We start from the raw sequence: 26,620 nt of genomic DNA, 5'->3' as shown, positions 1-26,620 counted from the left end.
CTGGTCATAACACATTTTTTGCTGGTGAATTTTTTTTTTTTAAACAAAATTCACATTTAATTGCACAGGATAAAAAGTCAGTGTTGTATGTCTAAAAAAACCAAAAAAAAAAATAGGCATATTCTCATGAGGCTACTTTTCTTCCCTACATCTGAACCCACAGTACAGTTGTATTTTACTGATATTTTCATTACTTTTTTTGTTTTAGCCTGATTTATATACAGATTTTGAATTTTAACACACATTACACACAAGGGCATGARAGGCCAGCAGCATGGCCGTCACAAAATGAAAAACAAGGAAAAAAAAACAAACATAATAAAGCAATAAATGAAAAATGCATTAAAGATGTACAATAGCAAATGCGTAAAGTGCATTTATTGCTAGATTGAAGTACAGATTGCCCATAGATAATACTGTCTTCAATTGAAAGAAGAAAGTAGAATAGTGAAAGATATGAAACTCAATAAAACACAAAACTAAGCGGTGGAACAGTGGGGCACAAAACTATCAGAAATTAAACGATTTCGCGTCAAAGCCTAAAGCAATTCAAGATTTTCATGACTTTTGAAGGTGATTCATTGGGCTGGATTTTATTTGGTGTTATCAAACACAACTGCATACCGTACGTCCCAGCTGGTTTTCTTGTGTAAAATAATAGAATAAAATCATTGATTCCTTTGTAGTCTGTGGTTGTGCCTTGTGCATCTGGCTCTAACGGTTACTGATTAATGACGATTGTTGACGGAATGCAGTCTGGCTGATCTGTGACTCAGCCTTTGTATGGGTCATGATAATGTTCTTTTTATTTTTAGAACAAGAACATGAATTCAATTAATTGTTGACATCAGCAAAAAAAAAAAAAAACAACCACAATCAGACCAAAACTAATTTATGTGGCAAACCAAGACACATGTTAGATTTATATGACGTACAAAAACGTAAAAGCCAAAGATTCACAGCACACCCCCCTCACTGTTTCATGTCTTTACACAATTTGTGCATCGCTTCGTAAAAATTGTAGCCTTTATAAAATAAGCTACTCATAGCCCTAAAGCTAAATTTCTTCTCAGCATTAAGGGTTTATAGCTAAAGAGGTTTGTGTATAATTATCAGAGAGGTGAAGTTAGAGTTAGATGGACTTTAAGGATTCATTCGTCTCCCTACCTGGCTGTTTGATCCACATAACTCACAAAGTGTCTGCCTGGCCTGGGGGGGGGGGAGAATTGGGGGCTTTTCAGTGACGGAGACACCCACAGGCGATGGGAGCGCACTGCAGCTGCGGAGTATAAAAAGGCCGGTCAGCTCCACACGAACACCAAACACGCTCGTGCGGTGCATCCGGGTAAGCTGCGTGTCCAGCGGAGAGGGATTTCTGCCGCCTAACGAGGAGACGCTTCAGGTAAACGGTTTGTTTCACTCCGGGACATCTCTGGAAAACCTGGATTCACTGAGTTCCTGAGAGAGCAGCGGCGCTAGTTTTGGTCATTTCAACGGACTTGTCAAACTCCCCATCAGTAGTCCATCTCCATGGATTTTATTTTTACATGGTAGGTGAAATAACTACTCAAGTTTATGGGTTTTTTTTTTTCTCCTTTTAAGAAAAAAAAACTGTATTTAATGCTAATGTTCCCAAAGAAAATTGAGTTTTACCGCTTTTATCCCGTTTGTTAATTTTTTAACGCAAGGTATTTAATTTAAATATGTCACGAGAATGCTCCCGACCCCACTAAGTGACAAGGGTGTAAAGAAAATGTATGGATGGATGGATGTCACGAGAAWGCGTCTTACGAGTGTTACAGCAATATTAAAAAATATATTCTAATGAAACATTAAAGAAAGAAGTTGTAATATTGAATTCTATTGAGAAAAAATTTGAAATTGCTCTTGCAAAAAATGAATAGAAATATAATTTGCTTGACATTGTGGACTGAATTTTAATTTATTGCTGTACTCCTGTCTCTGCAGTTCGTTGCTGCATTTTAATGGAATGTGTGCTTTGTGCTCAGCAGCATAGCTGTCGGGACTTGTTCAGGATTCCCTCCTTATGAAGAAAAAAAAAAACTCGCACAGTGCTCCGAAAACAACTTACTTTTAGTTTTTTTTTTTAAAGACAAATGTCTTGTTTGTCTTAAAAAAAAACAAGACATTTGTTTTTTTAAGACAAAAAAGTTTTAAGACAAAAAAACAAATGTTTATCAAAACCTTGAAGGTTTTGAAGGTGATAACCTTCAAAACCTTCGAGGTTTTGAAGGTTTGTGATACCATCGACAGGTCTTAGGGCCAAAAAGGAGAGAGAGAGAGAGAACTGTTTTAGTTTTTCTGTGAAGAAAACAAAAATGCTGGAAAGCTTTAAGTGCAGGTGGCAATGAAGAGGGTGGGGTTGTAGTTGGTGATATTTTCGCCTCTGGACGTGTGTCCTATCCGTCCTGATGGTCGACATTTTCTGTCTTTTAACTTCAATGTGGCTTGTGTTTCAAAAGACTGGAAGGTCGAGGTTTTACTGAGGGATTAAAGCTATTTGCTCTGTAAAATCAATTTAATTAAGATAAAACCCTACACTCCCAAAAACAGGTTTCCACAGGTTTATCTTGTGCCTTATGCATCACATAAGGCACAAGATAAATCATAAAAGTTCTTTCGAGTACATACATTTGTATGATTTTTGATTTCTATGGAGCTAAATTGTGACCATAAAGTTTTTTTTTTCTTCAATTATATTTTGAAACTAAAAAGATGATTTGAAACTGGAAAAAATATTCAGCTGAAATAAGTTAAAAATTACTTTTCAGTTTCAACTTTTTGTCCAGTTTCAAATTTGTTTTTCAGTTTCTAAACTTTTTTCTCCAACTTCATAAAATAAATTTTGTTTTGTTTTCAAATCCTCTTTTTCCCTCAGTTTATTTTTTTTCAGCTTGAAAATAAGTTTTAACTTTCAAATCTTTTCTTCAGCTTTAGAACATTTTTTCAGTTTCAAATGTTTTTCTTTTCACGTTCAAAACAAGTTTAATAAACTTTATGGCCCCAGTTTAGCTCCATATTTTCCCTCTTTTCTCACAGACTTTCAGATCATATTCCTGTTTTGAATATGTTTTCTTGTACTTAGCACAGATGCAGCAAACATTAAGTAATAGGTGGGAACGCTGCCTGACTTTCAGGGAAATTTGCCAACAATAAAAAGCTGGGAAGCGGTTTAGTGAAAGTTTGAGTTCACTCTGCGGGAGCATAGCAAACTCAAACTCTAATGCTTCAGAATCGGTGTCGAAATCTGTGAAAACCCACTTGTCCACTGCAGCGTTTGCTATTGAATGTAGATCAGCTCAGTTCTTGTGCCTCTAGTGATGTCATTGACCACAAGCCCACCGGCAGCAGAGTTTCTTCAGTAAGTTTTTGAAAAGCTTTGTATTTTGTGACACCCTGCATTGGAAATCAATACTTTATCTCTCTGTTGGGTTTTGTTGTTAATGAACATTTGTTATTGAAAATAGATTACAGTACAGGGTAGTAGCTTTAACAGAGGGGCGCAGACAGAGTTGGGTCATAGCTACATTTACTTAGTTGCAATGCTGGAGTAAATTTTAAGAGTATTTTTACTATGCTGTACTTTTACTTGAGTAACTTTATTATGAAGTATCACTTCAGACAAATTTTGGGAACTTTACCCAGTTTCAGTAACACTGAATAAAGTTTATTTAAACCTGCAGTTTTTCTTAAAAATGTATATTGAAAGAAGTTGATTTTGAAAAATATTTCTTTAGCCTGAGTTTGATCATTTATAATTCAGGTATTTTTATGAATTATATCCTTTTTGGTTTAGCACATTTCCACATAACTATATTTTTGCCATATAAGAAATATGGCAAAGAATTTTAATATTTGGCATATTTTGGCAATTTTTGCCAAATATTTACTATCTTATACACCTATAGGAGTAATTTTAAAATATTAAACGATTGATGTTCCGATCAGTTATTCAGTAATTTAGTTACCTTTTTTCCAAATACATTTTTACTCTTGCAGTGTCTTGTATAAGTACTTTTTACTTTTACTTGAGTAAAAATAGGCTGAAGTATTGCCATTCTTACTTGAATACAATTTTTGGCAACTCTACCTTCCTCTGGGTGCAGATTAATCCAATCTGTGTAGACAAAAACAAGGAAGTCTTGCCTTGATACTGTACAACATCCAATGACTCTTATCACGCTAACGCTTTATCTTTCTCCCATGTCAGTGTTGCTTCACCTAAAGGAACCACATGAAACCCGGAACCCAGCTGTCATGGAGATTAAACCGGACTCCAACTCTTCAGGATTCAACTCCAACATCAACAGCAGCACCATGGCACCCGAAGTGGACTGCCCGTATAACAGCGTTCCTTCGAACCCCATCATTGCGAGCCTCACGATGACTCTGGGCATCCTATTCAACGTGGTGGCCCTCATCATTCTCATCAAGGCCTACACCCGCTTCCGGCGGCGGTCCAAGGCGACATTCCTGCTGTTTGCCAGCTCCCTCGTGGTCACGGACCTCACGGGACACGTGGTCTCCGGGGGACTGGTGCTGAGGAGATACTCAACGGCCAATCTGACGTCCCTGGACGGTCCGAGAGACCCAGACAGCCCTTGTCAGTTTCTGGGAGGGTGCCTGGTGTTCTTCGGGCTGTGCCCGCTCTTCCTGGGCTGTGCGATGGCTGCTGAGCGATGCCTCGGCGTCACCAAGCCTCTGCTGCACGCCCGGCTGGTGACAACAGCACGGACCAAAATAGCCCTGTCTATGATCTGGTTCCTGGCTCTATGCGTGGCCCTGCTGCCCGTTTTCCAACTAGGGGACTACACTTACCAGTACCCGGGTACTTGGTGCTTTATTAAGGTGATGGACACAAATGCCAAAGATCTGACCTTCGTGATGCTGTTCTCTGGATTGGCTTTGAGCTCTCTTGTGCTGGCCTTCATCTGCAACACCATCAGTGGGATGACGCTCATTAGAGCGCGGCTAAAGAAGAATTCCTGTTCCCAGAGGTTCTCTGCTAGGTCTCATGACACAGAGATGGTGGTCCAGCTGGTTGGCATCATGGTCACCTCCTGCATCTGCTGGAGCCCTCTGCTGGTGAGTCTCAAACGGAATGGAAGCTCAAATGAATCAAGTCAAACCATTGATAAGTTAGTCATTATTAACATAGAATTGAAAACAAAATTGTCGTTCCTGAAAAATGCTGTTCAATTTCTGGATTGAACTTTATGTTTATTCTTTAAATATTTCTTTATTTTAATCAAATGCGAAAAGGATTTTAAAAACTTGGGAAAATAAAATGCTAATTTAAATTTCCCAAAAGTAGAATTTTAAATGCAAAATTTTACCTATAAAAGTGTTTTCCTTATCGTAGAAATCTATCACTATTTCAGATGTGTTTATAGTACTCAAATGAGACTTTATGTTTTATCTAACATTAAATCAAACATCATAATTTAAACATAAAATTTCTCTATATGAAGTTAGATATTTCTAAAACAGGAAAACAAAAATGATTGGTTTAAAATAGAAAATATACATAAACCACCCAGTTTCACATGTAAAGAGGAAATGCAATCAAATGTAATCAATAACGTTATATTTTCCCAAGCTAATGACAATCAGGGTTTTATAACATGAACATTGTATAGATTAGTGTTTTACAATGACCTGTTATAATTTTTGGTAAATATCTGCTACAAGAATTTTTTATAATTTTTTAGGAACCACCATTTTATTTCTATGTTGTTGTTTTTTTTAATAAATAAAACCCAAAAAGAGAAAGAAGCAGAAAAAAAGTGTGTTAGTGTCAGTCCAAACTGTTCTTCAGTAAAATCTGATAACAAGTCAGGATATAAACAGTTAGGCTGATAACGTTGTTGTATCAGTTCAATAGGTAAAACTTGGCCAATATTAACAACTGGCATTTATATCTATCTTGTTGCCGTTTGTGATTCATTATGTGAAGGCTAGGCTAGTTGTTTGATCACGTAATATTGATGCAGTGTAGGATTGTGGGAAAGCTAAGAAGCATTGTCAGCAGGGTGGCCATTTTACTTTGTCAACAGGGTAGAGAAATATAAAACAATGGTAAATATTGGCTATCGGATATCGATATCGGCTCAGATTTTTATATTGGTTTTATAATACAAATTGGGAAGCACCAACATGAAAATTTGGGCTGATATCCGATATAAACATGATCAACTTCCTCCCCTCCACCTCCAGAAACAAATGACAACAGGACAGAAATACATTTCAGTTGTTTATGTTGGCCCAAATTTATTTATTGGACCCAAACTGATTGTTAAAAAATGACTGTTATCAGCCGATACCGATGTTAGTTCCAATATATTCAACATGGATATATTGTGCGTCCATAGTGAAAATTGTGACTTTTGACAGAATCAAAAGTGTAAGTTCTAGAAATTACTACTCCAAACAGCTTTTGTGTGTGTTTTATTGTTGCCAAAGATTCGTGAAGAACCTTGAAATGAGCTGCCAAAATAAAAGTTAACACATTCAAAGGACAAATTTGAATAAAACAAATAAATTACACAAGGAAAAAAAACTAAGTAAAATGCCTAAAAGTAAATTCTTTGTTGCCTTGTACCTTATATGATGTCATCACACGCATGATGAGGTGAAAGCTTGTTTTCGGGAGGGTTGATTTTCTTGTAATAAAATTCAGTTTTACAAAAAAATATAGTAAAGAAACTCACATTGTTTTACGGTTCAACCTCTGAAGTGAGTTTGGGTGATTTTAGAGAAGAACCTTGTGAGTTATTTTAAGAGATTGAGTGTCAACAGGTAAACAGATGCAAAAACACAGAATTACTCATCACTGGCTCTTTTTTCTGTCTTAAGGTCTTTTCGTTGATGTCAGCTGCACGTTCTTATACCAAGCTCTCCCTGGGCGAGGAACTCACCTGCACTTACAGCAAACTCATGATGACTGGCGTCAGAATGGCCACCTTTAATCAAATCTTGGACCCCTGGGTCTACATCTTGCTGAGACGGGCCATCCTCCGAAAAATCTACCGCATAACCAAAAAGCAGGCCAGCTTCAGGGGGAGCACCTTCCGCTCCGTCCGCTGGGATGTTAGCTCCCTTCAGAAGCCGGACAGTATACCGGTGAAAAAGACTTAACAGGAGACTAATGAAACAGTCGTAAAGTCTGCCTCTCGTAGTTTCTTTGTGTGCAAAGAAGACCAAAAAATGGCTAAAATACTTAGGTTTTCTATGTATGAGCATATATACCACACAAAAAAGAGGACTGAATGAAAACTGCTACTGGTTTATTACAGTGCAATGGCAGTCTCTCCTTCCTGAAAGCACAAATACAGAGGGGCTTAAAAGTCTGGAAACTTTTGATGTTCATTTGGTATGCTTTCAGATTAACACCAGATGGTTTCCGTGATCTAAACTTCGAGTTGTGACTGAGTTTCTTGTGCTCGTAAACAGGAAAGACCGATCTTCTTGATGCAATGTGCCGAAGTACAGTATTCAACAAGCAAAGAAGATTTCTAAAGATTTGAAGACAAGACCACCAAAGTTGGTACTTCCATTAGCTCAGACGGAGAAGAAAAAAATCCCGATGGTTGATAATACTACCTATAAGTGGTTAGCTAATGAAGATCCTTTCCAGAAACAGAAAGCGATGTCACCAAGACATCTCTCACAATGGCTGTTTTGTAACTCACGAGCAATGATCCTGCTCACGGTGGGTTTATAGAGATTGATCTATGAAATAGTGAGAAAACATTTAGAAATATGTTTTGTGGACATATTAAACCAAACCAGCACTTATTTTTAGTCTCAATGAGCAACAGGTAGAACAATAAAAAAATTACGTCTACATATGAGGTAAAAACTGCTAAAACAGCCCAATTTTCTTTAACATAATCCCAGGTCCAAAGTGGATTGATTTAATTCAACCGGCTTGGGTTGTTTGGTTTTCCACTCAAAAAAAAAAAAGGGGTTAAAGTGAACAAGCTGAAGTTTTAAAGAAGGAATAAAAGAAAGCATAACCAAGAGTCAGGAAAAGTTTAATTTTGGGGTTGAACAGGTGGGTGGACTAGTTTTTCCAGGGGTCAATGAGCAAGAGGCAAGATACCACCTGGGAAGGTAACCACCCTGTAATAAAGCAACATGGAGCTGAGCAAGACAAACAGCAATGCACCCACACACACAATGCATGTTTTTAAATGGTAGGAGGAAGCCAAAGTACCAGAGAAAAGCTAAGCATAGATAAGGGGAGTTAAAACAAAAACCTAATAATGTCCAATATGATTTTTTTTGGGCAGAAACAATAATTTACAAATATTCATGTTTGGTATAGAACACTGTGTAAAATATTGTATGTTCATAACAAGCTTATGACCATTTATTTGGGCAAACTGTCTGCGCTGAACCTAGCTAGTATTAGCTATTAGCACGTAAACAACACTGTCCCAACAGCATAGAAACAGCATTTGAGGTAACAAAAAAGCCCAGCAGCRCGTGTGTGTATATGTGTGTGTGTGTAAAACTATCCGCAAATTGTGACTGTAGTCTTAGAATTTTTCTGGCCTGTTTTTTAAAACTGAGCTAAGAATCTTAGCTTAAACTCGCTTAGCCAAAGATGTTTTTTCACGTTCGGAAGAGTCATTAGGTCTGGCTTGTAGCAGCGAAATGTTTGGAAATCCTACTTGGAAAAAATCTGAAGAGCATGTTGATCACCTTTAAAGACAATGGACGTAAGCATTGAAAGCTAAATTGAAGATGAATGTTTTAACAAGTTGCTAATGCTGAAGAAGGGAAAAACTTGAAGAGAGATTTGGAAAGCCAGAGAAATCCGGGAATTAAACCTTTTCTGTTCAGAGAAAGGGAATAAACACTTAATACTGAATCTATTTACTGGAAAATTGAAAAAAAAAAAGAAAAAAAAAAAAAGAAGCAGCATATTTATGACGTTTAAGAGGAAAATTCTGTAATAATTATTTTCCACAAAATCACAGATTTCACAGTTAATGGTTCCCCTAACTCAAATAAAACAGAAGCGTTTATGCATGATGTGGAGCAGAGGCAGATTATTTTAATCCCACCACAAAAATAGGTGAAAGAAATCTCCAAAACTCAGTGCTAAAGAACTGCAGCAAACAGCAGAGTCTCCATAGCAACTGCTAGAGGCTACACAAATCGGTGGAGGATACGGTAGAGGCTCTGTAATGCTGTGGGCCTGTTTCTCTTTCAAAGACTCTAAGAATTTAAGGATTTAACACATCTTTACCATAAATAGTAATAATAAATCAAATTTATGTAGCGCTTTTTAGGATGTGAGGGGTGATGTATATTCACACATAAAAATACTTGTACTCTATTGTCTGTAAGTTTGTTTCTCATTCTCAACTGAGAACATACCATTTTTTTAAAGGATGTAAAAATGTTTAAGTATAACTGTAAATAGAAACCATTTTGTCTGAACTTTAATATATTCATATTTGTTTTTGAAATAAGACTTCCAAAAGTCTTAGAGAGAACATCTCAGTGTAAATAGCGGTTTGTTTGTCCAACTCTGTAAAAGTCAGCAACTTGTCTCAGTGTTCACATGAGAGTAAAAGGACAGACTTTTACCTCAGCATGAAGATGTGAAAATTAGGATGTGTGTAGCCCGTGTAGTCCTATGACAGGAATGTAGTGAATGTAAGTACTGTGCATCTGCTTTCCCCATAAGTCTGGGGCGGTGAAGTGAAGCTGACTGAATGTGATGTTTAAAAAAAAAAAGAATGTAAAACTGTTTATTAAAACTGATTTCTTCTATTCTTGTGTCACCTTCTGAGTTCTAAAGAATGGAATGTTGTTTCTAGAAACGGGAAGCAAACCTTGTTTTAATCATTAAATATTTCCTTTGTAAAAGTGAGAATATATATTTTTTATAACAATCATTTTTTAAAATCTACACCCAAAATATGGAAAACTGTAAAAATACGCCATTTTCCATATTTTGACACATTGAAACCCAAAACTTAGGCAAATGACATCTCCCCAGAATAAAACAAAATATATAATGAAAGAAACCATACACGACATAAAATTTATTTCCACATATATCTCTTTCACATTGTAGACATTGCAGATGTTTTATTTAATGTTTATTAGAGAAATGTTCTCATTCTTTATTAACTTAGTTTATCGCAGCAGCAGTAACTATTGAAATGAAATTACATAGCTCTAATTTAATAAAAAAAAACATATCTTTTTAGTATTTTCTTTTTACAAAGAAACGCGTGGTTTCCAGGGAACATTTCATCTTTCTGCAGCTTCTGCCTTTTGGAAGTGGGCGGGGTAAATAACAACGACTTTGTAGATCGCCATGTTTTGAGGCTTAGCCACACCCCTGAGCTGCAAATCCCTATTTTTCATTGGCTAAGACCGTAGCATCACCCACAGTTTGTCCAATGAGCGCAAGTGATTTCGGGATCGTGGGCGTCTCCCTCTACGCTTGCGCTGCAGACTAGAATTTGAGCTAGAGCTCTTCGACGGTGGCACGATTCTTGAGTGGAAAACCTATATATGTAAGTGTCAACAATATAATGTGTAGACTAAGTCCCCGACATATTTGTAATACAGCATAAGAATGTGCATGCTTATAAATGACCACAATGGTGATATTTTTTGTTATTTTCTGTGCTCATTCGTGTGCCTCAGCCGTTGGTATTTGCGACTGGTCGGGGTCGGGAAAGCTAACGTGCTACAGCTAAATGTGGTCGGAGATTCGTGGGGTCTTTCTCCCGTCTCCTCGACCATTTTGGTGTCCCTTATCCAACAGGGCTGAATATAATTTGATGCTTTGAACATTTGTAGAATTATATATGGCCAATAGAAGCCATAGATTCCATGTCTGTCGTTTTTGGTCACCGGGGAGCATGCTAGTAGCATGAAACGATAGGATAGGATAGGGTAGGTGAATGATTTTTTTTTGGTCCAGGCTAACTGAACCGAAATAAGATGGCGTCTCATTTTTTGTTTATAATTGTTTTTATGAACAATTTAGGTTTGGAGCCGACTGCATTTTTTCCTCTAATTCTCCATTTTCCAACAACTGTTTTATAGAAATGTTAAATCTACGTCAGTAGCGTTTTAGGCTCCCTTATTAGGTCCGTTGGAGTTGATGCTACTATTTGGTGAGTTGATGAATGGAACAATAGATACGGTCGCGTTTTCACCATATTGTCTTTAAAACAGCATTTTGACAGTACGTACTAAAATATCCACGAGTCATTATTTCTATAAACCGATATCACGGCAACGGTAAAATGTTCCTGACCGCAGTCGCTTATATCAGGGGTGTTATGGTTTCAACCGAAGGACATTGAAGGGGCCTTCAAAGATAAGCAGGTTTATGTGGGTAGGCTCGAAATGTTGAAGGTTGTGCTTTAAAAAAATGAACCAGGGTTCATGTCCGTTCTTAAACCTACAAGTTAAATGCTAAAAAAAACAAACAAGACATTCTTAAAATTGAAACAATTTCTACTATTCTTTTTAGATATTGTCTTCAAACTTAAGACACATTCTCCCCTTTTTAGTTATTTCATATTTTATGCAGCTTTAAAACTGTAAAATAGTTACAAATTTAAAAAAAATCCCTAAAAAGCAAACAAAAAAAGAAAATCTGGGTAAATTAAACTGTTTTGCTGAACTAAAAGTTCAGCTCAAAACTCCAGCAACGTCTTCAACGGGACTTAAAAAGAATGATAATTTTCTTGTTGTGCTTGTTTTGCAATATGTATTGGTATTTTCTCAACATATCCCACAATAGCAGTAATAAATTGATTAATCGGTAGTTTTTCCAGCCATATTAAATATTTAAAAAGTCCTTAATATTGACTCCATTGAAGAGAGGAGTATATAATCAACATTTTTTGGTGTACAACATAATATATGAATACTTTTGTAAGTTAATTGAAGGGTGAGGTCGGTCTGATGCACTGAAAATCCACATTCTCCAAAACAACTCATACTGATTTATCATTAAATTCATTTCAGCAAAAGTGCAGAAACAAACAACTAAAAAAGTAAATAAAATAAAAAAAGTCTTACTTCTTCAGACTTATTAGTTGCACTAGGGATTATTTAACAATTTGACATCTTTAAAACGGTGACATGAAATCAAATCGGTAGACGTTTTGCTGTTCTCCTAGCAGGGCAGCCTTTACTCACCACTTTTGTCTTTACTCCACGTCCTTTGATTGTTGATTTCCTCTCACAGAAACGAGGAGCGGCCGTGTCATTTCCCTCCAGAGAAGACACGTTTATCAGTGTTAATCACTGGGCAATAAAGTCACCAGCTTCACTAAAAAGAAAATGGTAACGTTGCAGCTTTTGTTTCATTTTCTTGGCCGTGTTAAGAATTAGCAGCACAAATGATCTACTATTGCGTAACTATTCAAATCAAATAAATTATATGTTCAGTGAGATTTAATTTGCTGTAAAAGCGTGAGCAGGCGGTCGTTCCAGCATACCTTAAACTTTATGTATGTGTGTAAAAAAAAATAAATAAAAGACTTTAGGGTTATTGATGCACTCAGATTTTGTTGTCACTGACATTTGATTTTTGCATTTAACATGTTTGTGCCTTCTTTCACCTTAAAGTCGAGCCATAAAACAAACAAATAAAAAGCAGATCTAACTTAAGAACTTGGGAATTCTGAGTTGATTCTAAAATGCTCAAAAATCGGTTTTAGTCTGTTTAATTTTTTTTTAAATGATATTTTGAATAATTCTTGAGGTTCTTTTATTTAAGAAAAAGCCAGGCAGCGAAGTTAACCTAACACTAGTCATTTAAGCTACAGAATCGTATGCACAAATGGGAGCTTACAGAATTTTTTTAAATCATTTTTTATTTGTTTACGCCATCTCTTCGTCTTGTGAGTCCCATAATTTACACAGAATTTCTAGACCCTTTGAATAAAAAAAACCTGGTTTCTGAAATAAAAATTGAATCGACTCTGAAAGATTTGCATCTCCAGTAAAAAAAAATGGTTTATAACTGTTTTTTTAAAGTAGCTTGGCATATTTGACTTCTGTAACCTAAGGATATGTTAAAACACAGAGGATATATGAGAGATGCTTGCATTGATTGACATTTAGCTGTAGTTTTACTACACCAGGATCAACAAATGAAACCTCTGAATACACATTAAATATGATTCGTACAACATTGCTAAAAGCACTGCTTGGCAAATTACCAAAGAGAATTAACACAAGTTTTTTTGTTTGTTGTTTTTTGGGGGGGGGAGAACCACCTGTTTGACATTAATACTTTTTTAAAATATATATATATATATACAGTTAGGACCAACAACTTTCATTATGACTTATGGACCCTAAGGTGGTGAGCTCCACCTTCGAGCTCCCAAAACCCAACACAAATGTACAAATTGTGGCATCAACGACTTTCCATACCAACTGCTTTGAACGCTGACAGAAATTATGTCACAATTTTGCAACAGGAAAGAAACTGGTTCTTTACTGCTTGTTTTTTCCTGCAGTTTAAAATGTTAAGGCCACATTAATGACATTGTTATTGTACAGAGTCGGAGAGAGTGCACACGGACCATACGGTACAGTTGTATGGGGTGGGTAACATAGACTTAGTTTTATTGCAATCTTTGGAATATTGCTGTGATAACAAAAAAAAAACATTAAAAAAACCATTTATTGCTACATTTTTAGGTATGTTCAGGCCCATACCTGCCACTCAAACTTGAATACTGCTCCAGTTTGATATCGGTTTCTTTAGGACACTAGTCCCTAGATGCGTCCTGGAACACGTGTTTCCGATTGACATTTTACACGTTTGTATTTAGAAAAAACTTTGTGAACGAGGCAGCCATGTTTGTAAAACCTTGGATTCAAATGCGTTCCTGTTTAGAGGTTTCTCTGTACTGTATACCATGTTTAGTCCACGCTGCTTCTACTTATCATCTGTTTTGAAGAACCTCCTCATTAATATCCTCCCTCTTCTGTTTCCAACCCCAGCCTCCCCTCGTTCGCCACAGAACGATGCGCGTCTTCATGAATGGCGACCGCCACGTCATGGCCAAACATTCGGCAATCTATCCAACACAGGAGGAGCTGGAGAGCGTCCAGAACATGGTGTCCCACACAGAGCGGGCTCTTAAGGCCGTTTCTGATTGGCTGGATAAGGAAGAAAAGGGAACTACAAAGTCTGAATTCGAAGATGGTGACAAAGACAGGTCAGGATAGAGTAGGTTGCACTTTCCTTTTGGTTACTTGATGATAATGAGGCAGACATCTAACTTTCTTCGTCTTCTAATAGTGAGCAGAAGGATCAGGCCACTCGGACTCTGCGTGGCGTTATGAGGGTGGGTCTGGTTGCTAAAGGTTTGCTGCTGAAAGGAGACCTGGACCTGGAACTGGTGCTTCTCTGTAAGGACAAGCCCACCGTCAGTCTGCTGGGAAGGGTGTCTGAAAATCTTCTTGCCCAGCTGCAGGTATGACTGACCTGAGTGAATCAGAGCAAATTTGTGTCAAACGTTGGTGTGACACAAATTTTTGTTTCGTTTCAAAGATACTAATACGCGTTTCCAGAGGTCGTGAAAGGCCAACTGACCTGTCCACCTTTAGAAAATCAAACAAACTTKGTGTCCATCAACTCTGCTGCGTTTGTGCTGATAACATTTTCATTTGTGCTGCCTTTGTTTTGAAGATATTAATTGAAGTTTAAAGGTCATAAGGTCGACATCTCCCCCTCACTTTACCCAAGTCAAATAAAATTAATGCCAAACATTTGTGCCATCAAAATTTTTTGTTTGTGTCACTATTGAATAGTAATCATTTAAAAACAACTGTTTCCAGATGTCAACCAGACAAAATACCTTTCAGTAACACCTTCAAAACAAAAGCAGCACAAATGGAAATTTTTGCACCACAAAAGCGTAACAGAGTTGGTCGACCTCTGTTAAGCCATGAAAAAAATTTTAAGAATACTTTTAAAACAAAAGCGGCACAAAAATAAAATTTGTCGCACAAACTTCTGCAGGGTTTCCCCCAGTGTGTTATAATAAGCCTGGCGGCCCTCCATGCTTTACTAGCCCCGTCGCCAGGCTAAGCGTTGCTTGTTTACATTTCTAGGGGAAAAAAGCAAAAAACTTTTTTTTTTTTTTTTTTTTTTGAAAGCCGGGCTCTTTTGCTCTTAGCAGTTCACTACCAGAGCAGATTTGTTCCTAAAGGATAGCTTTTGTTGCTAAAAATATCAGCACCTCTAACAGCTTCTGTGTTGGATTTAGTGAAATATGGGAGAAGGGAGTTGTTTAAATGGCCAGCCTAAAAAGCAATAAGTTATAATCGCAGTTTACTAATTTGTATTTGTAAACTCTAAGATTAAACTCACAACATCAGATTGTTGCTATGGTAACAAAACAATCTAACTATGAATATTATTTCAAGTTTTACTAAGTAAACTTGCCAGCTCCTTAAAATCTTCACCAAGATGTATGACTGGAATATTTCTGTTCCTCTTGTATTTCCAGTAGTCTGCTCAAATGTTGTTGTTTTTTTAAAGTATGTCCTTTTCCTGTTTGTTCTTTCCAGACGATAACAGAAGACAAGTACATGGTAACACAGGACATCCAGAATGCGAGCATCATTATCCACAACACAAAGGAGCCACCTCTAACGCTCACAATTCACCTCACATCCCCTTTGGTCCGCGAAGAGATAGAGAAGGCGACCGCTGGAGGTAAGCCCCCCCAAACAAAGACTCCCGTCCTTCATTAGTGCTAACCTACTTCCAGCTGCGAGGTCAGGCAGGCAGCGAGGCTAGACAGATATTGTTTATTGGGCCTTCAATGGAGCTAGGGGACAAGAAGACCTTCAGATAATGAAACCCTGCTATGCTTATAGCTCTCTAGACACTCTCGTAGTTCCATGTAATGTAATTGTACATTTTTGATGGCCCAATATACAGTAAAGGGCAGGTAGTGTAACTATTGTTGAAGACATGGTTTCTCTTCCCCTTTTAAAGAGCAGGTAACCAATGAAATGAAGGCTTACTGAGAATTTACCTGAATACAAAACCACTGAGACCACTGTGTTTGCATGTGTTTTTTTTTATCATTGATGATGAACGGTTCGCATTGCAGCAAAAATGAGTAGCAAAAATCCAAAGTCTTTGTTTGACCCCACAGTGGGCTGTTAACTGCCTCTGTCTTGTCTTTTTTTCTGTGTTTATTTCTTAGCAAGAAAGGTCCAAGGTTACAGGTAATGACAAGGGGCACAGGAATTTGGCATGTAGAGGTCCTAGCAACCCTTAGCTTAGCATCATTGAATGAAAAGTTTGGTGAAGAGCAGGCTCTCTGCTTTCTGCCTTTTAGTCCCAGTGCTCAACAGCAGCAAGGCTTGAGCCTTGACTTTATCTGTAGCCCTGCACTAACAGCGATGCCCCGTTTGGGCCTTCGTCTCTGAGCCATCAGTTTTGCTGCAGTGTGGACTTGTTTTGATACCCACTTTTTGTGCATCTGATAATTTCTGCCTGTGGTTCCAATTCTGATTCTCTCTGTCAAGCCTTCTAGTTTGTCAATTTTTAGGGACGCTGGACCTTTGACCAACTGGCCGCTCTCTGTCTCGGAAGGGGCAAAGTGCAGTGTACCCAGTATGGGGGGCCAAGGGGAGGGGTTCCACTTCCTGTTAGAGTTGGAGAGAAAGCATCTGTTTGAGCTGAAACAACCATGGAGACAACCTCCCATTTGATACGTTTTTTTGTTTTTGTTATTTCTTTTTAATATTAGTCTTCACATAATTTTATGGCTTTTTTAACTTTGAGTTTTTACACAGCTTATGACTTAAGACACAACCCTGTAAGTATGCTGGGTTTTAAATTGCGATGCATCGATCAGAAATTCTACGGCCAGTTTTCAGTCTTCGGCTTTGGAAAAGCTCCGACCTGCTGGTACTGACATGGAACTTATAGTTCTCTGTGAGAACTAGCTCACTTTCTGGGTAAGGATATTTAATAATGAAATCGATGATAGAAAAATAAAAAGTTTTAGCAAAAACATTATTGAAAATCTTCAGATACAGTAAAAATCTTCCAGGCTACTTGACAAAAATAACGACCACAGACCTTTTGAGAGGCTTTAAGTTGCTTCTGTATTAAATTCTTCATTTTATTGTAACCACACAGAAACCTTTCTGTCATGATTAATTACTATTTATATTCCCATGAAATGTGATATCATAGAAAAAAGACAGTGATCACTCAGAGAATAGTTTAATCTGCCCTAAGGATCTTTCATTAGCGATTAGCATCCTCATTGCTAATTCCTACAGAGAATGTATTATATATTTCAATTTCCTTTAAAGTTGGTAGACCCTTCTCTTAAGCGTAACATTTCCAACGTTTTCAAATCCAGCATGTTAAAAAATAAGTCCGAAGGATAAAATGGAAAAACTCTGTTCTAACAACAACCAGCTTCCTGTTTGTTGACGCCTAACTTCCTGTTGCGTTGTCCTTTGTGAAAAGCCGACGTACCTCTGGGGGGGGGGGGGAAACACATCGGTACAATACTGGAAACTGAGTATGTTGGAGTCTTCGCTCCGTAAAAATATCCACACTGAAGAGGAATATTAGCCTGTTTTAGTAGCACTTGTGATGCATTAACTGTCAGAAAACAAAGATAGGATGTTTAGCTTCCAACCAGCGATGAAGCGTAACACTTTTCTAGTTCTGGCCGCCACTGAATTTCTCGATGCATCTCAAGTTTCAGGTGTCTGTTTTTTTTTGTTTGTTTGTTTTTTTTTGTGGGGGCAGGGGAGGGTTGTGTAAAACAACATTAACTGGGAGGCTGAAAGCTTTGGGCGGTTCTCCAGTGGAGGGATCCCCTCCCCTTCCCCCTTCCTGCCTGTGGTTTGGGAAGGCTGCCTGTGTTCCCCCTGGCCGGCTGACAGAACTCCCCTTGGTCAAACTGTACCTTGTCTTCTTATTCCACCTGCCAATAGAAACGCTTTCAGTCATCGATCCCCCGGATGTTCTGGACAGGCAGAAATGCCTAACTGCCTTGGCATCTCTACGCCACGCTAAGTGGTTCCAGGTTTGAATCTTGTCTTTATTTGTCTCTAAAACAGATGTAGCTTTGAGTTTGGTTTTATGCTCTCTGTTCTTATATTATTTTAAAATTTCTTACATTTTCTCTCTTTTTTGTTTTGTTTTTGTTTCCTCTTTTGAGGTGTACTTCCTGTAGTATAATTTGATGACTTGGATGTTTGTTTTTTTAGGATATGTGTGTCATCACACGCTTCAGTCGCTTCGCTCACTTTTACAGGTTCTCTGATATTTAACACTGATACCAAACAGAAGCTGTTGCTTTTAGCCTTTCAGTTTCATTCGTTTGCTCATTTAGCGACACTTTTCGTTTTTAACTCCAATCAGCCAAATCCAGGAACTAATAGCCATGCATCCAGGTGCAATATTTCTAGAACGTCATCGTTGCTGTGAATGAGTCGGTTTTTTTTGTTTCCCCATAACTAAACAAGCAAGCTACTTACCGAGTGCTTTTTCTTTTTTTTTTTTTTTTTTCTTTTTTTTTTCTTTCCGGTGGCCCATGTGAGAGGGCGCGTGAGACGAACTGTTTCCATGTGGTTAACTGTGTTTTATCCCTCATAGTCCTGCTGCCTGTGTCACCTCTGGCTTGTCACGCTGTAACAGTCAGTGCTCCATCTCAGCAGCTTGTTAAGTGTAGAGTATGTGGCCTCGACCTCTCCTGCTCTCCTGGCTGCTTTTGTTAGTGTGTGTGCCACAAACTCAACAGGAATATTGCACCTCGAGTCATTTCTAAGTATTTCTATCTCTAACTCAACCGTGACCTCCCCCCCAATACATCTCCTTTTAAAGTGACGGCACATGTTTTTGCACAGCCTTTTTGTAATGGTTTAACTTGTTTGTCACATTGGCCTAGAATTGAGTTTGAGGTGGTTTTATTCACTTCTTTTTGTCTGATCTTTGTTAGATGCATGTCCCCCCTTCCTTCCTCTTCCAAAGACAGAATTTGTTTACACCTGATAACTAAACCAACAGTTATTTGTATGTGTGAACTATATGATCATTCTCATACGATCTTACAAAGCAATCCTTTAACACCTGGGGAAATCTCCCATAACGACAAAGCTAAGCTGTAATAGTCTGTGGCTCCATTTTTATTCATTTCTGTTACATGTGGGTGTTGATCATGCTTGTCTCACGTCGTCGTCTCTTCTAGACTAAAACTGCCCACCTCCCATCTCGTCCACCCCCCCGCTCCTGCTTGTGTTTCCAGGCCAGAGCCAACGGCCTGCGCTCCTGCGTCATCGTCATCCGCATCCTTAGGGACTTGTGCGCCCGAGTCCCCACGTGGGCCCCGCTTCGTGGCTGGGTAAAGACCGATTATTGTCCAAATGGAAATTCTAAAACTAATTTTAATTTATCATGCAATCAATTGATTTATTCACTTATTGTGACCAGATTAGTGCAAATCTCTGTTACATTAAAAACATTGGAGGTAAAAAAAAAAAATAGTCAAAAAGTTCAAGTAACACTGCAGAGAATCATCCCGTCAGGGAGTTAAAAACTTTTCGTGCTTCGCAGCCGCTGGAGCTGGTCTGTGAGAAAGCAATCGGCACAGGGAACAGGCCCATGGGGGCAGGCGAAGCTCTGCGGAGAGTTTTGGAGTGTCTCGCTTCGGGGATCCTCATGACAGGTACGCACTCAGCTCCTGGGTGTTTTGTGCCTTTAATTCATTCCAAATAACATTCTGAATTGCCATCTTGAAGATGGTCCTGGAATTTACGACCCATGTGAGAAGGACGCCACAGACGCCATCGGTCACCTGGATCAGCAGCAGAGAGAAGACATCACAGCGAGCGCTCAGGTGAGTCCAGCAAAGTCGTTTGCACATTTTCAGGTAATTAATCCTGTGATTTACTAAAATGTCATCTCTGCCGCTGTCAGCACGCTTTAAGGCTGTCGGCTTTTGGGCAGCTCCACAAAGTTCTCGGAATGGACCCGCTTCCGTCAAAGATGCCCAAAAAGCCTCGCAGCGACACCCCGATTGATTACACAGGTACTGGAATACTGCAGCAACAAGAGCAGCTTTTGGGTTTGATTTTGTTGTAACGGGATAATTCAATGTGTTGTTCAGTGCAAATCCCACCCAGCACAGCGTATGCCCCACCTATGAAGAGGCCTATAGAAGAAGAAGAAGGAACCGATGATAAGAGTCCAAACAAAAAGAAGAAAAAACTGCAGAAGAAATGTAAGTGTTCCTGTAGCACTGGGAAACATAGATTTGTTGTTTCTGTTCTTTTGGACTGGCATGAAAGCTGAAAACCCTTTTTCTGTTTGGTTCCCAAAGCTGCAGAAGAAAAGGCGGAGCCGGCTCAGTCAATGAACGCCCTAATGAGGCTGAATCAGCTGAAACCAGGTCTGCAGTACAAACTGATATCTCAAACCGGTCCGGTTCATGTTCCAGTGTTCACTATGGCGGTGGAGGTGGACGGGAAGACATTTGAGGCTTCTGGTCCATCCAAGCGAACCGCCAAGCTGCATGTAGCTGTTAAGGTGAGAGCAGTTTCCTACATATGTGATTAGATACATGTATGGAACAGATTGGATCATAAATTTGCTAAAAAATGTTTGTTGAAATTGAAAAAAGAAAAAAAACTTGAAATTTTTTTTTTACTTTTTTTTTTTAGTTAAGTTTTTTTCTGTTTAAATTTTTGAGTTCTAATCCTTTTTTTTTCAGTTGCAATTTTTTTCCTATAGTTTCAAGGTTTTCAGTTGAATTTTTTGTCTCATTTTTTTTCTGTTTTTAAAAAGAAAATTTTGAAACAGAAAATGTCAAAATTTTCTGTTTGAATTCATTTTTGCTTCAAATCTCTTCAGTTTGAATTTTTATTTTCCATGTCAAATCTTTTTTCAGCTTAAATTTTTTTTTTTTTGCTTTTCAGTTGCAGGTTTTATTCTTGTTTCCATTTATTTTCAGCTTCAATTTTTGGTTACATTTTTTTGGTTTCAAAATCATTTTCAAATTTTTCAAATTTCTTTTCCCCCCCATCTAATTTTTCTTTTCACATTACATGTTTTGTTTTTTTTTTAAGTGTCAAAAAACAAAATTGAGCAAACTTTATTTGGAGCCAAATTTATCTCCATTATACATGGTAGTTTGCTGTTTTTATCTAAATGAAAGTGAATTTCTTTGGGTGTGTTCAGGTACTGCAGGACATGGGCCTACCCACCGGGGTGGAACTGAAAAGTACTGAAGTCGCTGTGAAATTGGAAGAAACTGTGGTAGCAATCACTGCAGAAGAAGTGAAGCCAGCAGTAACCCCCACCGAATCGTCCACTGCCGCACCCGGCGCCACTCCAGAATCTGCCGAGGTAAGCGTCAGCTGACATGAGATGGTGTTGAACAGTCGGACCTGTTGTCCTCACCCGTCTCCTCTCCGTCAGACGGCTCGCCAGCAGGGACCAATCCTGACCAAGCACGGCAAGAACCCCGTGATGGAGCTGAACGAGAAGCGCCGTGGCCTCAAATACGAGCTCATCTCTGAGACGGGCGGAAGTCACGACAAGCGCTTCGTCATGGAGGTGGAGATCGACGGGCAGAAGTTCCAGGGCACCGGGTCCAATAAGAAGGTGGCCAAGGCGTACGCGGCCCTGGCTGCTCTGGAGAAGCTGTTTCCTGAAGGCTCTGCTCCTGAGCCTGCTAAGAAGAAGAAGGGACTGCCCATGGTAAGCAGGAAACGATCGTTTTTCAATAGCTGAGGGTCCAGACCGCGTAGGACAAGAGTCTACGTTTTACCTCTCTGATTCCTTTACAAATGTTAAAACAAAAAACAAAACAGAATTTCACAGTTGTGGTGTTTCCGTCGAGTAAAAAACGCAGTTAAAATTACACATGAATACTTTTGTTTTCACAATAAGCCATTAAAAAATATGGCACGCCATCATCGTCCAACTACTTCCTGTTGTCGTCGTCTTCGTGGTTTGTGCAACATCTGGTTGTTCATGTGACTCGTGATGCTAAAAAAGTTATTCCATCGCAGTTTGCAAAAATTAACCAATTTTTATACGGTCAAAGAAAACCCGCCTCCTCTTAGAGACAAAATTTATTGAAGACCAAAAGTGTTTTCTAAATTGCCATGATTAAGCTAATTTATTTTCGAAATGTCAAATTGTGCAAATTGCTTACCTGGTCAATGAAAATGCAGCTAGCGTTCACCTTCGCTCACAAATTGAGATTGGAACAACTAAGGTGTATTGTGACCTGACATTATCAGTTGTAAAAAGAAAGAATTAAAAAGAAAGGTATCTGTGACTGGCCAGAAGAAGCAATCGGTGCATCTCTACACTTTTTTTTGGATGTAATACGACAAAAAAGGATTAAGAATACTCCCAGCAGGGTACATTTGTTGTTTTTTTTTTTCCTTACGACTCATTTTAAAACATCTTTGTATCCATTTCAGCACCAACCGTTTGGCCTGGACACCGGCATGCCCAGAGGCAGAGGGAGAGGCCGAGGCCGCGGGAGAGGCAGAGGCTTCAATAACGGAGGTGGCTACGGTCAAGGAGGTAGGAACCTTCTTTTCCTGTTTTTTGTAGACTTTGACTGGACCTGCAGCCACTAAACGTGTGCTTTCCTCGTCAGGTGGATTTGGAACGTACGGATATGGGAACAACACCAACTCTGGCTACAGTGAGTATTTAGTTTCATCACCTCTAATGCTGCCGTTTGACGTTTTATCTGTTTATTCTTGATGAAAGTAGAAATGAACAGTGTGGGGGATTGTGTTGGCAGAGATGCTTGTGCATCCTGCAGCTTGTTGCAACACACCAGGGCGGGAGGCGGGGTCTGGTGTCTGTATTAAAAARAAAAAAGAAAAAGCTCCTTAATGCCTTGCTGGGATTATCCTTCCTAGCTGAGTGATTTTACATTTCTCTGCTTTAAGCCACAGGGGTTGAATCAGTTTTTTTTTTCTTTCCCCACAAGCCTCCTCTTATGAGTTTCCCTTTCTTCATTCTGGCAGCCTGGTTTGAAGACTGACCTACCTGAGCGTGACAGGAGCAGAGAAATCTAAAAAATAATAATAATAATAAAATGTCCAACACAATAAAAAATAAAGACATAATCTGACCTAACACAGCCTGCCATTTTTTAAGGCAGAAGAAAAATTCAAAATAACCTAATTTTGATATATTTTTTTTTTTGTTCCCCCCCCTTCTCTGCCCTGTCTCACTCTTTAGGTGACTTTGTCTCAGACTACTATGGCTACCCCGAGTTTGCGACATAGAACTCCCCCTCCCCTAACTCCAGTGTTAGAAAATAATAATAAAAAAAACAACAACCTGTTGAGAGGATTTGAATGGACAAAAATACTCAGTAGTGTTCCAGCGAGATCAGAAAGTCACGTCACCATCAAGTCCACAACCCCCGGGGACAAAGTGACTCCATCTAACCTGTCTTGCCAATCCCACTTGTCACGTCCAAGCCGCCTCTGGGGAGACGATCCTCCACTGCATGCACGCAGCCATAAGACGAACCTCTGTACCCGTGGATGCACCTGAACACACCAGACCCGTTTTTAACTCAGTGTCTTCTCGTAGTCCGGACGACCAGTGGGGAGCCGGACGACACGTTCTGCCTTTCGGGACGTCTCCGCCTCCACTCTTTTAGATGGAAACAACTCGTGACATCTTCCTTTCTGTTTTTAACTGTGTGTCTCTTGTCACTTCCAACCACAATTGACCTCATTTTAATGAAACTACATTATTTTTCATCAAATCTGTTATTTCCCTGTCTTGTTAGCACTACAGAGTTAGAAATAAACTAGCTGCATGTAGGTCTTACTCTGGCACTGTCTAGTTTTTGTTTGCTTCTCGCCCGATCTGCATCTGGCGGCTGGCAAAGACGGAGGCTTGTTTGTGCTCAGACTGGATCGATGTAAGAATGTGTTTGGTGTGAGAGGATTTCCTCACTCTAGCTGTTTTTATATATGTTCTTTTTATTAATAAATGTTGCATTCATGACTGACTTAAATCGTTGGTTGCCTGTTTACGACACACAAGCTGGAGCGAACAAAATGTCTGCCCCCATTTTAAGCCTGTGCTATGCTGTCGCTCCCTAGATTACTACGACGACGGGGCAAATGGCAGCGCCGGGGTATCGAGCAGCCTCTCGGGCGGACTTCCGTTCAGCTCCACAGAACCACCGGCTCCAGGCTCCTATGGGTCATATTATCAAAATGAAGGGTCCTATGCTGCCCCGGCGGCCAACAAAATGCCCAAAAAGAAACCGCCCATGCAGAAGGCCGGTCCACCGGGAGGCTATCAGTCAAACGTCTCCATAGGGCAGGGGTCGTATAACCAGTACGGGCAAGCGAAGAAGAGTTTCAACCAGAACCAGGGGGGTGCAGGTGGTTATTCCTACAGCACTGCCTACCCCAGCCAGGTGACGGGGGGAGCGGGTGCTGCGGCTGGGGGTAACCAGGAGTACAGTTATGAAGGTGAGTTTCATCGGTTTTAAAGCTTTAAAAACAGTCCCTACGCAGTCTGGAAAAGTTCGGCATTGTACTCAGGAATACTGTTGGAAAATGTGCTATAGATAACTTAAATGTATGTACACTTCATGATCAAAAATAAAGTTGGGAAATTTTCATGTGAAAATGCAGGAAACAGTTTGTGCATCCCTATAAAGTCTTAAACTTGTATCTAAAATTAAGGAATTAAATGTCTTTGAAATTTTTTTTAATTTGGCCTTAAATGTTAGTCACAAGTCTTAATCTCATAGCTAGCTAGCTTTTCTAGAACAACATTTGTCTTTTGGCATTTTCTCAAAATCACTTTTGACAAAAAATTACTTTGGCCGTTACTTTAGGAAGGTGACGATAAAATGCTGCGCGGAATCTGCAAGAAATCTGAGTAGTACGTGGGTTAAGACTATAGAGAGCCGTTTGCATTGTGAGAAACACACAGCTGCTGTCAAGAGTCACAAATGGACCTTAGAAACGTCAGTTTTGATTCCCTGGCGTGTCGAAAGCTCCCCAGAAAATGGTCTGCGCCACTACTACTTACAGCATCAACTCTGAAGTTGGAGGTTTAGTGGATTTTTAAACACGGCGGTCAAGCACCAGTATTATCTGTTGAAGAATTGAACCTAAACCAGGTTGTTATTGTTGAGGGAAAACAGCTGAAGAGAAAAAGCATAGAGTATGAAACCAAAGAATACAGCAACAGATGACACATGGAAGAATGGTGGTAGGTTATGATCAACACAGCGGTATTGCGTTTATAGTTAATGCATAAATTGGGGCCGTATTCTCCTAAAACGAGCCTTCTAAAAGTTCGAATATTTTGTCCCACTTTTTTTTTTTTATAATCACCTCTCTTTGTTGCTTCCAGGTTTCACCCCCCAAACCAATTACAGCACACAGGGAGGAGGCAACCAGGGATTTCCAGCCAACCACACCCAGTACCCYGGCTTCGGCAGGGGCGACAGCAACATGAGTTACCAGTACAGATAGGCTGCTTCCACTGGGCCCGTGAATCACCCCGCATCAGTATCTCAACCCTTCTCCAAAGAGAGCAATGGAAGACTTGCCTGTGCTCTTTGCCTTTTTTCCATGTCTGCTTCCTATGTGCTTTCGGGTTTAGATGTAGCACATGTTGGCACACTTTGAGATTTGTAGACTTTTTAAATGTCTAATCCGAGCTGTGGTTGAAGTTAGTGGTCTGTTTCGGTATGATTAGTTCAAAGTTTTGTTTATATTTATTTTTTAATTTTTTTTTGTTTTATGTTCCTGGTCTTTACCACTAAATATGAAGACTGATTCCTAAAACCTATTTTTAAAACAAGACTTCAGTTTTTTTTTTTTTTTTTTTTTTCCTTTTTTCTTTTTAATGGCTGGACAAATGTGAAAAATAGTTTCACCTTTTATTATTTTTGCTCCGTTTTGTGGTAACGTCAAAATGTACGCCGATAGCTTCTTTTTACCAGCAGTGGTTGTGATTCTTTTGACTGTTTTTGCTATTTACCTGAGGTGATGTGACGGTTTCACCATCTGATTTTCGAAGATAACTGGAACATATATTCTGCTGTTAAATTCACATCTCTGCTCAATGTAGCTTTTAAACTGGGTGGGGTTTTGCTCTTGTTAATGTGTAACAGAGTGTTTGTATTAATAAATCCTTTTTATTTTGAATTAACAGTTCTGTTTACACAGATTGGGTCTTTGTAATGTGGCTAATTATAGTTGACATACTGTAAACCAACTTTGTTTTGCGAACCTCCGTATGAAATTATTGAACCTCTCAATGTAGTTCAGTTTTAACAGCTTGTTAATGAAGCCTTACAGTTACATGTAATATTGAAATTAAGGTAAGATGTTGAACTTATGAACTTTAATACTTAAAGTAGTTAAAATTCAAATATCCTCAATTGAACTTTGGTTATCTCACAATTCTTTACCTCTGTCAAAAAACTAAAGTTTTAACAGTTGAATGGAAGAAGAAAAGTATGGCAGAAAAGTTAAACTTGAATATTTATTAATTACACCTACAGATAATGAAAGTTAAAAT

The 26,620-nt window shown here is 38.9% G+C and overlaps 2 protein-coding genes across 5 annotated transcripts; both read left to right on the top strand.

Annotated features, from left to right (window-relative positions):
- Window positions 1–1,250: 1,250 nt before the first annotated feature.
- LOC103468349 (prostaglandin E2 receptor EP1 subtype-like) lies at window positions 1,251–9,810 on the top strand. The gene is made up of 3 exons (XM_008415371.2): window positions 1,251–1,550; window positions 4,232–5,106; window positions 6,877–9,810. Exons 2-3 carry the CDS (start codon window positions 4,279–4,281, stop codon window positions 7,156–7,158), a joined length of 1,110 nt encoding a protein of 369 aa, XP_008413593.1. The 5' UTR covers window positions 1,251–1,550; window positions 4,232–4,278; the 3' UTR covers window positions 7,159–9,810.
- A 648-nt stretch (window positions 9,811–10,458) lies between these two features.
- On the top strand, window positions 10,459–26,250 carry ilf3b (interleukin enhancer binding factor 3b). 4 transcript variants are annotated; one of them, XM_008415368.1, is made up of 18 exons: window positions 10,459–10,565; window positions 12,260–12,357; window positions 14,032–14,249; window positions 14,333–14,507; window positions 15,607–15,754; window positions 18,013–18,104; window positions 19,326–19,421; window positions 19,634–19,745; window positions 19,819–19,916; window positions 19,997–20,108; window positions 20,187–20,300; window positions 20,400–20,605; window positions 21,257–21,424; window positions 21,497–21,778; window positions 22,513–22,618; window positions 22,695–22,742; window positions 24,172–24,549; window positions 25,445–26,250. In XM_008415368.1, exons 2-18 carry the CDS (start codon window positions 12,355–12,357, stop codon window positions 25,564–25,566), a joined length of 2,478 nt encoding a protein of 825 aa, XP_008413590.1. In that variant the 5' UTR covers window positions 10,459–10,565; window positions 12,260–12,354; the 3' UTR covers window positions 25,567–26,250. The 4 variants fall into 4 exon arrangements, with proteins under 4 accessions (XP_008413590.1, XP_008413588.1, XP_008413592.1 ...); XM_008415366.1 differs by having other exon boundaries at window positions 19,269–19,421; XM_008415370.1 differs by lacking the exons at window positions 24,172–24,549; window positions 25,445–26,250 and adding an exon at window positions 23,291–24,077.
- The last annotated feature ends 370 nt before the right edge of the window (window positions 26,251–26,620 follow it).

This window comes from Poecilia reticulata, linkage group LG8 (assembly GCF_000633615.1).
Source record: "Poecilia reticulata strain Guanapo linkage group LG8, Guppy_female_1.0+MT, whole genome shotgun sequence".
Lineage (NCBI taxonomy): Eukaryota > Metazoa > Chordata > Actinopteri > Cyprinodontiformes > Poeciliidae > Poecilia > Poecilia reticulata.
This window is presented reverse-complemented; position numbering and strand designations above follow the sequence as displayed.